Source organism: Lactuca serriola, chromosome 1 (assembly GCF_051521515.1).
Source record: "Lactuca serriola cultivar US96UC23 chromosome 1, Lser_US96UC23_V15, whole genome shotgun sequence".
In the NCBI taxonomy this organism is placed as follows: domain Eukaryota; kingdom Viridiplantae; phylum Streptophyta; class Magnoliopsida; order Asterales; family Asteraceae; genus Lactuca; species Lactuca serriola.
The window spans coordinates 85,226,760-85,241,231 of record NC_136408.1 but is presented as its reverse complement, the minus strand read 5'-3'; the positions used below and the strand labels follow the sequence as shown (position 1 = coordinate 85,241,231).

General features: G+C 39.5%; 1 protein-coding gene across 1 annotated transcript; it reads left to right on the top strand.

Moving 5' to 3' along the window:
- Positions 1-1,266: 1,266 nt before the first annotated feature.
- Positions 1,267-3,741, top strand: LOC145069786 (G-type lectin S-receptor-like serine/threonine-protein kinase LECRK3). The gene has a single exon (XM_079016736.1). The coding sequence runs from the start codon at positions 1,267-1,269 to the stop codon at positions 3,649-3,651; it is 2,385 nt and encodes a 794-aa protein (XP_078872862.1). The 3' UTR covers positions 3,652-3,741.
- Positions 3,742-14,472: the final 10,731 nt, after the last annotated feature.

Here is a 14,472-nt window from a genome sequence, read left to right as displayed (position 1 = left end):
TTCACATACCAAAATATATACATTTCACATACATTTCATATACATTAACAAGAGGAGAAAAAGAAAAAGAAGAACTTGCTGCTGCCAGAAAAGGGAACCTGTTGCCAGAAAATTCGAGCGGTCGCCGGAAAATGGTGACAATGGTGGTGGTCACCACCAGAGTTTACTTAAAATCACAAAAAATGAAATTAGGGTTAAATGTTGGTAAGAAAACAAGAGAAAGAGAAAAGGGAAGAGAAAACGCACCTTACCGGAGGTTTATTGTCGGCAGAGAAGCTTGGAATTCGCCAGAAAACGTCGGGAATTAGCGGAAAACACCGGAAAATGAAAGCCTAGAAGCAGTCTATGTTAGTGGTGGTTTGTGTTGTGTAGTACGCCGGAAAAACGCAGCAGCGGACGTTGGTCGCCGGAGTATTGCGAGAGGGAGGGAGAGAGTTACGCAGAAAATGAGTCGTCTGGGACGAAGGGTAGTCAAAAGAACGGTACCTTTAGCGGCGACAACTGAGGCATTAGCGACAACAAGTTGGAGGGAAAAACATGTGCCATTCTGCATTGATTATTAGCCGTCTGATCTTTACCATTGTGAGATGCCACATTGACATTCAATGAATTTTGAGTTCAATGGTTATTGAACTCTTCAATTGGAAAAATGAAAGTCTCTAACTCCTAAATATTTATTATAAATTACATTTTGTAACATTCTATTGAACTTTGTGGAGTTCAATGCATTATGAAAAAAATTGTACAGTTGTATGTGTTGTAGAAAGATGATGCGATGAGTTGTGGATGACCTAAATTAAAAAGAAACAGGCCTTTTGTATTAATTAGTTTTGTAAGCGACTATCAATATGAATAGATAATTTGACTTCAAAACTCCTTAATCTTGTTTGTATTAATTAGTTTTGTGACTATGAATATGAATATGAATAGATAATTTGACTTCAAAACTGCACTGTTGTATTTATATATGCTGTTCGATTGTGGACCACAATTGAAAATTTATTTTAATTCGCCCCGTGGAATAATACCTGGTTCTGCTGTGCATGAAAAGAAAAGTACGTAAAATGATGAAATTAAGTCTTTACAAGAAAAGGAAAGGAGACCCACAAACGATGGTTCATTACGATAAGAAAACTTTAGTCACCATAAAAGACTTTGTCTTATTTTGTGGACTGAAAATATTTTTGTTGATTTTAACGCAGTCATCTTTTCCTATTTTAAGAGTCCTAATGTTGTCATTGTTGGCTATCATTCCACCAATTTCCTATGGCTGTAATCATACTGCGTTTACTATTTATAACTATTTGCCTACCTTTTATAGCTGCACAACAGACTAACGGTACTGTACCGGTTGGTGCATCACTTACTGCCACACCCGACGTCAGACCATGGCTTTCATCTTCTGGTGAATTTGCATTTGGGTTCCAACAAGTTCAAGGGAACGATAATTTCTTGTTATCCATATGGTATGACAAGATACCTGACAAGACGATCATCTGGTATCCAGAAGAAGGTCGGATGGTGCCTACAGGATCCAAAGTTGAGCTACTTCGTGAAAGTGGACTCGTACTCACTGATCCTCAGGGCACACAGGTATGGAGATCTGGATCCATTTCGGGCGTTGCATCAGGTTTTATGAATGATACAGGTAACTTCATGATTTTTGGTAGCAATTCAAGCAAGATATGGAGTAGTTTTGATTATCCAGCAGACACACTGTTGCCGACTCAGGTTATATGGAGAGGTGGAATGATCATTTCAAAAAGGAGCAAAACAAACTTTTCTGGCGGACGATTCTTGTTTCAACTTCTTGAAGATGGGAATCTTGTTCTTAATACTCGAGATATACCCACAGGTAATGTTTATGATGCTTATTATAGCAGCGACACTTTTGATTCCTCCAATTCAACAAATCGTGGTGAACAACTGATGTTTGATACAACGGGATACATGTATTTATTGAGAAGAAATGGCCAAACATTTACTCTTACTCCAAGAGCCTTACTTCCTTCTGGAGATTATTATTACAGAGCTACTCTAGATTCTGATGGGGTCTTTAGACAATATTACTACCCCAAGAATCCCACTGGCAATTCAAGCTGGGAGGTAATATGGTTTAAGCCAGATAACATATGTTTTAGTATGAGTGGGGGTCGAGATAGTGGAGCTTGTGGGTTTAACAGTGTTTGCAGCTTTGATGGTAATTGGCCAAGCTGTGAATGCCCGCAGGGTTTCTCATTGCTTGATCCAAATGATCCAAATGGTGATTGCAAGCCTGATTTCACTCCAACCTGCGATGAAGTTGATTCAAATAATTCGGATTTCATCGAGCTCAATGGTATTAATTGGCCACAATCTGACTATGTGCACATGAAACCAACTAATGAAGAGAGCTGCAAAAGTTCCTGTTCTAAAGATTGTTTCTGTGCTGTTGCAATTTATGCAAATGCCCAATGTTGGAAGAAGAGGTTTCCACTCTCTAACGGGAGGAAGGAAACATCACCTCCTGCAAAGGCGTTTGTTAAATTCCAAAAAGGTGATCCTCGTCCTGGAACCCCTTCTCAGCTTCCAGCAAAAAATAAGGATCAGAAAAGTCTGATACTTGTGGTATCGACCCTCTTTGGTACATCGGCGTTTGTAAACATCATATTGATCGGTGTGATTTGTGTGGGTTTCTTTGTAATCTTCAAGAAGAAGGCTAGACATATATATCCAAGTATTAAATCTATTGAAACCAATCTTTCTCATTTTACATATCAAGATCTAGTAGAAGCTACAGATGGATTTAAGGATGAATTGGGAAAAGGAGCTTTTGGGGTAGTCTATAAAGGTGTCATAGGGAAACAGATAGTGGCTGTGAAGAAGTTAGATAGGTTGGTTCAAGATGGTGAAAAGGAATTTAAAACGGAGGTCGATGCTATTGCAAGGACTCATCATAAAAATTTGGTGCAGCTTCTTGGCTATTGTGATGAGGGTGAGCAGCGGCTATTGATTTATGAGTACATGAGCAATGGTACTTTGGCAATGTTTCTTTTTGGAGAAACGAGACCTACATGGAAACAAAGGAGTTATATTGCTCTAGGGGTTGCAAAAGGACTCGCTTACCTCCATGAAGAGTGTAGCATCCAAATCATTCACTGTGACATAAAGCCTCAGAATATACTTCTTGATGACTATTATAATGCTAAGATTTCTGACTTTGGATTGGCAAAGCTTTTGATGATGGATCAAAGTCATACAAACACTGGAATAAGAGGAACAAAAGGATATGTTGCTCCTGAATGGTTTAGGAACATGCCTGTCACAGTAAAGGTTGATGTCTATAGCTTTGGAGTGTTGCTACTAGAGATCATTTCATGCCGAAAGAGCCTGGTTTTTGAGCGTGATAATGAAGGGGTGGCAGTTTTAACTGATTTGGCATGGGATTACTATCAAGGAGGTAGATTGGATGCATTTGTTGAGAACGATTTGGAGGCCTTAGATGACTACAAGAGATTGACATGGTTTGTGATGGTTGGTCTTTGGTGTATACAAGAAAACTCCACACTCAGGCCAACCATGAGGAAGGTCGTCCAGATGCTTGAAGGAGGAATTGAAGTGGCAGAACCTCCATGTCCATGCCCTTTCTCTATTACGACTTGCAAATTGTAACAGCTCTACTATATGTTTTTATTTTATTTTATTATTTGTGTTATCACCACCTTCCTAGTTGGCTTGTAATCCGTAAACAAATAAAGTGTATGTTGGATCATATTCGATTTGACAAATTAGAGTTATCTTCTTTTCTTGACGACGGACCTCCTATATTATCATCGGCACCTGAGTCTGCTATGAAACCCATTATCGTTGCTTCTAATCAGTCCACTTCAACTCCTTATGGCCTTTGTGAGCCCACGCTGCACTCCATTCCAGCAGCCCAACACGATGATCCGTTAGAACTAGCTCCACACAATGATCCACTTGAGCACGAACCAACCTCTGTGCATCCTCATCACGGCAATTCCACTCATCCCATGGTGACTCGATGTAAATAAAAAATTTATAAGAAACCTCACATTGTTGACTATGCATCACTTGTTGATCACGGATTGCATGTTTCTTTATTTTCCGGTCATGAGCCCAAAGGTTTCAAATCCACTTCCAAAAATCCAAGATGGTTAGCTGCAATGCATGAAGAACTTGAAGCCCTTCGTCAAAACAATATGTGGACCTTAGTTGCTCATCCACATTACTCTAATGTTGTTGGCTCCAAGTGGGTCTATCGGACTAAATATAACTCAGATGGCTCTGTTGAATGTTTTAAAGCATGCCTTGTAGCTCAAGGTTTCTCCCAAATTCCCGACATTGACTACACATATACCTTTAGTTTGGTTGTCAAGGCTTCCACAGTTCGCATTGTCCTATCCTTAGCAGTCTTGCATAATTGGTGTTTGCGTCAACTTGATGTTGAAAATGCTTTTCATCATGGTCAATTAAATGAAACTATCTTTATGGAGCAACCCCCTATATTTCGTCAACTTGATGTTGAAAATGCTTTTCATCATGGTCAATTAAATGAAACTATCTTTATGGAGCAACCCCCTATATTTATTGATTCATGATTTCCGCATCATGTTTGCATGTTATCCAAAGCTTTTTATGGATTAAAACATGGACCAAGGCCTTGGTTTCATCGTCTTAGCTTGTTTTTACATACCAATGGTTTCACCTGCAGTTGTGCTGACACATCTTTATTCATTTTTTCTAAAGATTCGTGTATTATGTACTTGCTCGTCTATGTGGGTGACTTGATTCTTATATGAAATCAGGAATCTGTTATTACAACTTTCACTACACGCCTAAACCAAGAATTTGCCATCAAAGATCTTGGTGATCTTAATTACTTTCTTGGCTTGGAAGTCAGCTACACTGTTAATGGATTGTTTCTACAAAAAAATGTTCTTACTTGTGGTGGCCTACTTGACTCATAGCATGTTCAAACGCCTTTAGCTACTCATGAGAGCTTTATTCGAGGTGGTGCTATGTTCTCGGGCCCTACTTGTTATCGTTCATTGGTAGGTGTCCTTCAGTACTTAACCATTACTAGACCTGATCTATCGTATGATGTCAATCAAGCTAGCGTATAATGTCAATCAAGCTAGCCAATACCTTCATGCTCCCACGTAAACTAATTTTCGGCAAGTCAAACGCATTATGCGCTACGTTAACGGTACTATTCCATTTGGTCTCACATTTAGCCAACCACACACCAACTCCATCTTGGGGTATTCTAATGCTGACTGGGTAGATAATACCAAACTTTTTTATTTAAATGCATATTTGTTTAGCTTGTATTTATCTCTCTGTCATATTAGGAGAATATGTTGTAATCAATTCATATAAATATACATACCACACAATCAATTGATGTGTGTGTGAGTAAATCTCACTTTACACTGGTGAGCTTCAGGTGGTTAAAGATCGTACTAAGGTGGTGCTAGGGAATGTTAAAGATGTGACCTCTAATCCAGAGTGAATTCAAATTTGTAATGTGGAAGGGTTTTTTGAGGAGGAGGTTAAGTACAATGGTGGCACGTGGACCTGGCTTCAATTTCAATCTATTTCCACTTGTATTAGGGCATCCACAATTCATTGAACTCCATAAAGTTCAACGGATTGCCACATCATCTTTCTACAATCCATACAACTCTATCATTTTTTCCTACAATGCGTTGAACTCTACAAATTTTAATAGAATGTTAAAAAATGTAATTTATAGTAAATATTTAAGAATTAAAAACTTTCCTTTTTCCCATTGAAGAGTTCAGTGGACATTGAACTCCAAATCCATTGAATGCCAACGCGCCATCTCACAATTGTGCAGTTTCATCCATTGAATGACACATAGACTTGCTACCCCATTCAACTCTCCCATTCAACTCACCATTATGGATGCCTTCAATTTTAGACATAATAAATAAATTAATGCATACTTTAAAAAGCTACAAAATGTTGCCAGGAACTTTATTATATAAAGGAATTTAGTATTATTTAGTATTTATCCGTTAGTATAATAGTTGTCATCTTTATACTTTTATTAGTTTGGTTGTTAACTCCTTGTAAATTATGGAGACTTCATTGTATTCCTATTTAAGCCTTTTACTGATTAATCAAATATCAACAACCTGTTCAATAAGATTCTTTATGGTATGAGAGCGGGTCAGATGGATCCGTTTCATTGACACCAACGTTATCATGATGGGAGGAGAAGGATCGCAGCCGAAGAATGATGGGAAAAGTACCACCAATTCAAACTCTCCTGTTAGGAAATCAAACGATACTTTTCAAGACTCAAAACAAATCTTATGTCAATTGCCTAGTTCTGATAACCTAGGAAGTAATGTGGATATCAAGCAAAACTAAAAGTACACAAAGACACAATATTTACGTGGTGTGGTCAAGGTGACCTACGTTAACGGATAGGAGGAGAGTATTCTTTATTTCAAACTTCTCAAACGGAGGTTACAAATACAATTTACCGGAGAATCTTCCTACTCACTAAGGATACAAGATACAAGACACATAATATGACTAAGTGTAACACCCGTTTATTTAAACAAAATAATGAAGGCAGGGACTAAATGCTAACTTCTAGGACTTAAATTGAAGAGAGTTTGGAGGCTTAGAGGCTGAATGGTTATATATGGATCTCTGTTGAAAAGAATTTGTAGAGGAGGGGCTGCATAGTAATTATCGAGACTTAATTTGTAAGGGTTTTCTGAAGGAAGGGTTAGAAATGTAAAATATGGATCTATTTTGAATTAAATTGGAGCTGGAGGGACCATTTTGGTTATTATGGAAAAATTGTATGAGGAGCCGGTATATAAGGGTTATGAAACCCTAACCCTAGCCTCATTTGTTCAGCCGCCAACTTCATCTACACTCTCCTTCACCCTCCTCGGCATCGCACCACCCATCTCCACTGATTCCGATCGCCGCCATCACCATAGAAGCCTCTCAACAGCCGATGGCATCACCAAGTTCGATAGCTCTCGTCTTTGCCTACTGCTTCGTTGACGAAGGCCACCATTCCGCCGCCTGATGTCGTCGGTTATGTCGTGTATGGCCGGAGATGGCCTGTAACCACTACCCATTTCGGAACTCGTCTCGCTGTCACCGTTCTTTTCTTTTCCTTTCGCTCCATCTGCTGCCAAGGGCGCGATTATGTTGCTCCGGTCATGGTCAACACCCCAAAGCGGTTGTCGAGTTCGTGTGGGTTATCACCTGTCGAGTTGGGGTGCGTTTCCTTGCTCATCTCATCTCTATGTGTGTATGTCTGCTTGCTGTTGGCCAGAAAACGTGGAAACCACCATGGCAGCCGCCATGGTGGCTATTACCTTGCTACCGCCGCCTTATGCCACAAAGTGGGTGGTTGGCTTCCCTCTCCAAGTAAAGGAATGAAGAAGTGCATGTTTCAGTCGATGTGTGTGTGGGTGTATAGCCGGAGTCCTCGGAAAATGCATTACCACCACCAAAGGGTGGTAGCTGCCACTATCTGCCGCTGCTGGCCACCACAAGGTGGCTGCGTGTGTGTGTGTGTGTATTTGTTTAGTGTGTGCTTATTTTGATATTTAGCGTTGTATAATGTAAATCACAGCTTGGAATAATAAAATAAATTGAAAACCACCACCTTAGGGTGGTGGCTGCCACCACCGGTCGCTGTGTCGGGTGGCGGCGTGTTTCCCTCATTGAGTTTGATTCAGTTGGGGTGCTTGAAACCCTAATGGGCCTTGTAAGCCCTAATGGGCCCAATGAAGCTTAATAGGCTTAGTGGAAACCCTAATGGGTCTAATAGGCCCTAATTGACCTAAAAGCCCGACATATTGATAAATGGGCTAGTATTTGGGTTGGAAAACCCTAATGCCAATAAAACCCTAATTGTGAGAATTAATCGAGATACACACATGGAAATTATTTAATAGCTTGAAATATTAAATAATAATCATTGGCAAAGATTAATCTAAGCAATGTTGGACTTAATGGATTATGTCCTTAATGGGTTAAGTAGGAAACTTAACCCTAATCATCATGTCATGTGAGACCCTAATTTCACTTGGGCCTTAAGTTGGGCCTTTCTACTGGGCCTAGATGATTGGGATAATAATGGGCCATCCAAGCGCAAGCAATTGAACTAGAATAATTTAATGGGCCATAGTTTGGGCCTTAGTGATTATATGATGTTGGGCCTTAGAATAAGACCACGTATAGGCTTGGGCCCAATTTGGAAAACTGGCCCATATGTTGGGCTTTGATTCCTAATTGACTTTGGGCCTTGGGCTTAAATATAGCCAAGCCTGGGGTAATGTAGTATTATCCAAAGTATGTACTTATGGTTATGTAGTGGGACGCAATTATTAATTGGGTGATGCTTTGATATTGACAGATCGGGAATCTGTCATCCAGCAGCTGGGGTTGAGTCGACAGGACTTCAGCAGTGTGGGATTGATTCTGCGGGACTTTAGTAGTGCCAGGTGAGTCTTCTCACTATACCTTACCCAGAGTGGTAATTATGTGTGACCGGAAGGTCTTATGAGCTTATACATGATATGTGGTATATGTGTTATGTGATATGCTATGTTATGAGTTGCATGGTTTGGACCGGAAGTTCAACAGAGTAGGACCGGAAGGTCTATAGAGTTAGGGCCAGAAGGTCAACAGAGTAGGACTAGAAAATCTACAGAGTTAGGACCGGAAGGTCTACAGAGTTAGGACCAGAGGGTCTACAGAGTCAGGACCGGAAGGTCTTATGTGCTTACATGAGTTATGTGATATTATGAAATTTGTCTATGTGACATTATGCATTTTGTTTATATGGTATTATGCATTTTGTTTAGGTGATATATGTTCTTATCTGTGATATGTATATGCTATGCCCTGAGCTTGCAAGATGTGGACCGAAAGGTCAATACGGTATAAACCGAAAGGTCATCAGAGTATGGACTGAAAGGTCAACAGAGTAGGACTGGAAGGTCTACTTGGATTGTGGGACCGGAAGGCCCCTAAGACACATTGACTGGAAGGTCTCGTAAAGCTTTAGCCTCGAGTGGCTAATTATATGTGCGTGGTATTTTGGGAAACTCACTAAGCATGCATGCTTACCGTGTTATGTGTTATGTGTTATGTGTTTCAGGTACTTTGTTTCAATGTAGAGGAGCCGACTTGGTCGCAATGCATCACACTATGTTTTCCGCACACGTGATCCTTGGGATTACACTCTGATATGGTTTTATGATACTATGTTTTGATTATTGAGACTTTGGTTTTGACATGAGATATTATTATGAAGGTTTTTATATTGATCGGTTTTATGGTATAATTTAATGAAAATGAAATTTTTAGTCTTAAATTTTGGGATGTTACAAGTTGGTATCAGAGCCTTGGTTTGAGGGATTCAGGCACACTCTCGGGTGTGTCTGGACTCAAACTGAGGGCTTGGTATGAAAATTGTCAAAAGAAAATCATTTTATAAAAAGAATTTGAAAATAATTTGGAAGGAGAAAAGAACTTTGAAAAGAACAAGGTGTGTGATGCGTGCAATCAGCCGAGCTCAAGTAAGTTTTCCCCAAAATACCCATACGTGTTATGTTATGATCTGATATGATTATGAGAACTACATGCTAGATTAGGGCTAAGGATCTAGGGAGGATGCCTTACATGCCTGTTGTATGTGCTTGTTGAGCTGCATGATAGTACTGATCAATTAGTAATAGGATAGCCTGTTTAGATTATGCCTGATTGCGTGAGCCTTGGAATTGCATGCTAGTATAGATCCTTGACAAGAGGATAGATTGATTTGATTGGAGTATGTTGGTTGGATTTTTCCATTGTCCGAATGCTGCTTGCTTGGTACTTTGAGGGACCCTTAGTAATGTGAGCTAGCTACTAAGTGAATATGCTAAGTCGCGAATGGCTATATTCATGAGGTAGCTAGTTGACATTAGTGGGAAGTTCTTTAGCAGCTGAGGACTGGGTGAGTACGAGAACCTAGGAAAGCCTAGGATATGCTCAGTGGGTTAGTAGTGAGGTTCAGTGAAACTTGGGTGTACCATTTGAGGAAGTGACTTGGAGGATTCAGGAAGATTGCTGAGGAAAGTACGGATAGGTGTGGAAGGTAGTATTGGGCCCGTACTACTGAAAGCACAGGATCCATACTCGAATCAGTGAGAGTCTTAAAGAATCTAAGAAGCTTTAGGGAAGAGTTTGTGACCCAGTGTGTGTCACACCCCAAAACCAAGAACGGCGGAAACGTTCTGGGGCGGAGGACGTCATGTTTAATATCAACAACAATGTAAAGTAGTAAACAAGCAACAACATCATCCATTGCATTAATAAAATAATTATTATACAATGGTATTCTGTCAAATTTTGATAAACACTAAAGCATAAATCAAAATGAAAGATAAGTCTTGAATAAGCTTCATCTTCCTTTCTCCTTGCATCGGTACCTGTCTATGATGACCTGAGGATACAAGTAATTTTGAAAACGAGTATCAGCTTTAAAGCTGGTGAGATCATAAGCATTTAGTGTCTTAATTTGTATGTAAGTATTTGTAAGTCTATGTATTGTAAGAATTTGTAAATGTATATGAATTGTAAGCGTTTGAAAATCCCTAGAATCCCTATGATTCCTTCTAGTATGTGAAGGTGTCTTCTACCAAGACCTAACTGTTCTGTGTGTGTGTGTCTCTTTTAAGAGTATGTGTTTTTCCAAAGTATAACTATCATTATCCAAAAATATAGTTTGTACATTTAGGTTTAAGTGAGGTTATCACTAAAAATATGTACTGGAAAAAGTAACGTAGTACTAAACGTAGTTCTAACAGGACTACTACCGTACTAACTACCTCAGGCCGGATTTTGGGCAAAGGCACTATGTGATAAATTGCGCCATACTATCGACTAGTAACAACGACATAATGAATGGTCGTAATAAAGAAATGACGTTTGGCACCCGCAGACCTGCAGGTCCAGCTGTAGCTAGCAGCAAGGTGTAGGATTGTCAATCCAGCATAGATCTATACACAAACTCATACTATGGACTGGTTCATCGACATAAGAATGGGCGAAATAAGGTATGACGTTTGGCACCCGCAGACCTGCAGGTCCGGCTGTAGCTAGCAGCAAGGCGTAGGATAGTCAATCCATTATAGAATCTATACGCAAACTCAACGCTCTCCCTTCAAGAGACTCTGGCCGCAACTCAAGTCATGAGGTTTTAAGTCATGCTCCGATTTAAATCACACTATCGACGTATTCTCGTATATGTAAATGTAATGTACTGTTCTAGCTATAATGAAATGGACTGTTCTACCAAGTATAGCAATGTAATGAGCTGTAATGTTCTATGTGTGCTAGCTGTAATGTGTGTTCTCTCTCTATCTAGCAAGCATTGTCATGTAAGCGTTCTAGTATAATTGTATATGTACTTGTTTCTAGTATATCTGTATATGTATTGTTTCTAGTATATCTGTATATGTATTGTTTCTAGTATATCTGTATATGTATTGCAAAGTAATGTTCTAGAAAGTATTGACTCATGAATGAACTGACTCATTGTATGATATCGCGTTCTAGTACTGGTTCTAGTATCTTCCTGAACTACCCAAATGGTAGCTTACTAGTAATCTAAGTGGTACGCATGGACGTGGATGTATACCCTTGCTACCCAAGGGCATAGGATGAATTGGAAGGACCTTTTATGACTTTATATGTACACATGATATATAACAAATATTTAAACGACCTTCGGACGAGTATCCGATATCCCACCAGACCACATCTCAAGCGCGAAAAGGAAATAGGGTGGATAGCCTTCCTAAGTCTTTTAAATATTCCTTATATAACTATACATATAGAGGCATGCAATTTATAATATCAAAGCATAATTAAATTTAGTAACATTGAAATATAAATATTAGTCTAAGGAAAGATCGACTTGATGTCAATCTATAAAACAATTTGAAGGCATAAGTCTGATAAAACGATATAAGTATAAGGAACATTTGTTTGATAAAACAATATAAGTACAAGGAACATTTGTTTGATAAAACAATATAAGTACAAGGAACATTTGTTTGATAAAACACAGTTGTAAATGAGTTTGAAATATGATGACCGAGTAAGAAGTACAGTGTAATAAGTAGTTGAAAACATATAAAATGTTTATAAAAATCATTTGAAGGAAACTATTTGGTAAAACGGCTAATGAGTAGCCAAATCTTTTGAATGCTGTATATTAATCACATGTGATTGATGTAATAAGTAATATAATCCAACTTACTAATCACATGTGATTGACATAATAAGCAGCATGATTCTACTTGTATCCCCCCCCATAAAACATTTGAAATAGTTTAAAACATTAGTTAAGGGGTATGAACTCACCTGCAGTAGGTGACTGAAAATGAACGGGCTGTTATCGCACGGAAGGATCGGACAAGTGCTTGGTGTCAAGTGATGACTTAGACACACACAATGATCCTAATTACATATGAAGACATATGTATATAAATAATTAGAGATTTAATCACTAACTATGCAAGTATAAACATTTACGCGCGAGGTCAACACTTTTGGTCAAGTGCTAGGAGGCAAATGGGTTGCAATAAAGGAGTGCAATGCCCCTAATGGAAGTTTAAGGTCAAAAGACCATAATCATTAGAGTTTACGGCCCAGGGGAGTAAGCTCCTGGCCGTAAACTCTCAAACAAGCCATGAAATGGAGGTTAGAAGTACTACAACTTTAGAGGGGAATTGCTTCAAGGCTAGGCAAGAGTTTAAGGCACCATATTGACTCCTAAGGGGAGTTTACGGCCAAAAGACCCTTTTCCCTTGGAGTTTACGGCCGTAAACTCCCTTGGGAGGGTTCTTATTGTCTTTTCAAGTGTCTAACAATTCTAGGAACAAGTCTAGGCTTCAATACTTGGATTAAGGGAGGTTTAAGGCACTAAATGGGACCATTTGATGGAGTTTACGGCCATAGAACTCTTTGGGCCGTAAACTCCCTCACACATGAGGTCCTAAGAATTTTAACTAGTCCATACCTCATCTAAGTACTTGCCCTAAAAGTTTCTTGGCCTAAGGAAGTGTCTAGGGTGTCCTTTGACCCCATTAAAGGAGTTTACGGCCCAAGAAATACTCTTGGCCGTAAACTCTCCAACACTTATGCTTTTCATGATTTTCCTTGGTCCTAAACCCATTAAGGTGCTTGCTAAAAATGAAGGCTAAGCCCTAGGAAGAGTTTGAAGGGGTTTTGGCCCTAAATCTTGGAGTTTACGGCCTAAGGAGCATCTTGGCCATAAACTCCCTTCCAAAGTGGGTTTCTAATTGTTTTGTTGGTCTAGAACACTTGCTTAAGGCTTCTAGGTTTTTGTTCTAAGGCTAGGGATCACAAGGCACTCATTTGTGCCCTTTACTTGGAGTTTACGGCCCAAGAGGTGGTTCCTTGGCCGTAAACTCCTCAAACTACTTGCTTTTGATTTGTTTCTAGCCTCTAATGATCATACACTAAGTCCTTAGTTAGATGCCTAACACGGAAATGGGACTAGGTGGCCTTTAGGCTTAATTTTGGAGTTTACTCCCCAAGAACGTTCTTGGGTAGTAAACTCCCGGATCTTGTGTTTTGGGCATGTAATCAATGTTATAAAGCATATAACAAGCATTAAAACACATTTAGGGCAGTAGACTCACAATCTGGGATGAAAACCCGAAGATCCGTGAGAGAGTATTTGGCTTTTCTCTAATTGGAAATCAAATAATGAACCAATTTGGTTCAGAATTCTATTTATAGTCCAGAGATTTTTGGCAGAAAATATTTCTATTCTCGGAATGGATTCTAATGACCTAGAGTAATGGATTTACAGTGTTGCACAAAATCCTAGTGCAACCACTCTCCTAATAACTCCTTAGGTGTAAAACCCTAAAACTGCCAAACTTATTCCAAAAGTTTGAATTCTCACTGAAACTGCTCTACTTCTATTGGATTGATGTGGTTTGATTTGAATGGAAAATTTTGGGTTGTCACAGTGTGGGGACAGAGGATGTTCCAGTGTTGCAGCTTAGCTATTGGCAAGCGAGCTAGTGAGCGTGACAGGGTGTCAGACCCTGAAGGATATGATTTCTAAGAGTTGCAGATGCGGGAATGATTTGGGAGCACCCTAGAAAGAGAGGTGCATGCCAGGTGCATATAGTAGAGGGTCCTGCAAAGAGACCCATGACTTCTGATCTTTGGGTGAAAGGCCAGCAGGGCCTGAGACAGTGCAACGCGTGTGAGAAGGTACATGAGGGAGTTTGTCACTCCAAGGGTTTAGGCTGCTACAGGGTAGCGGGGTTGCTCATGTCAGCAGAAGGGGATTAGATTTCAAGAGTACTCATCGAGATTTCCGAGGATGGGAGATCTCAAGGTTTAATCGGTGATTAAACGCTAACATGGGCA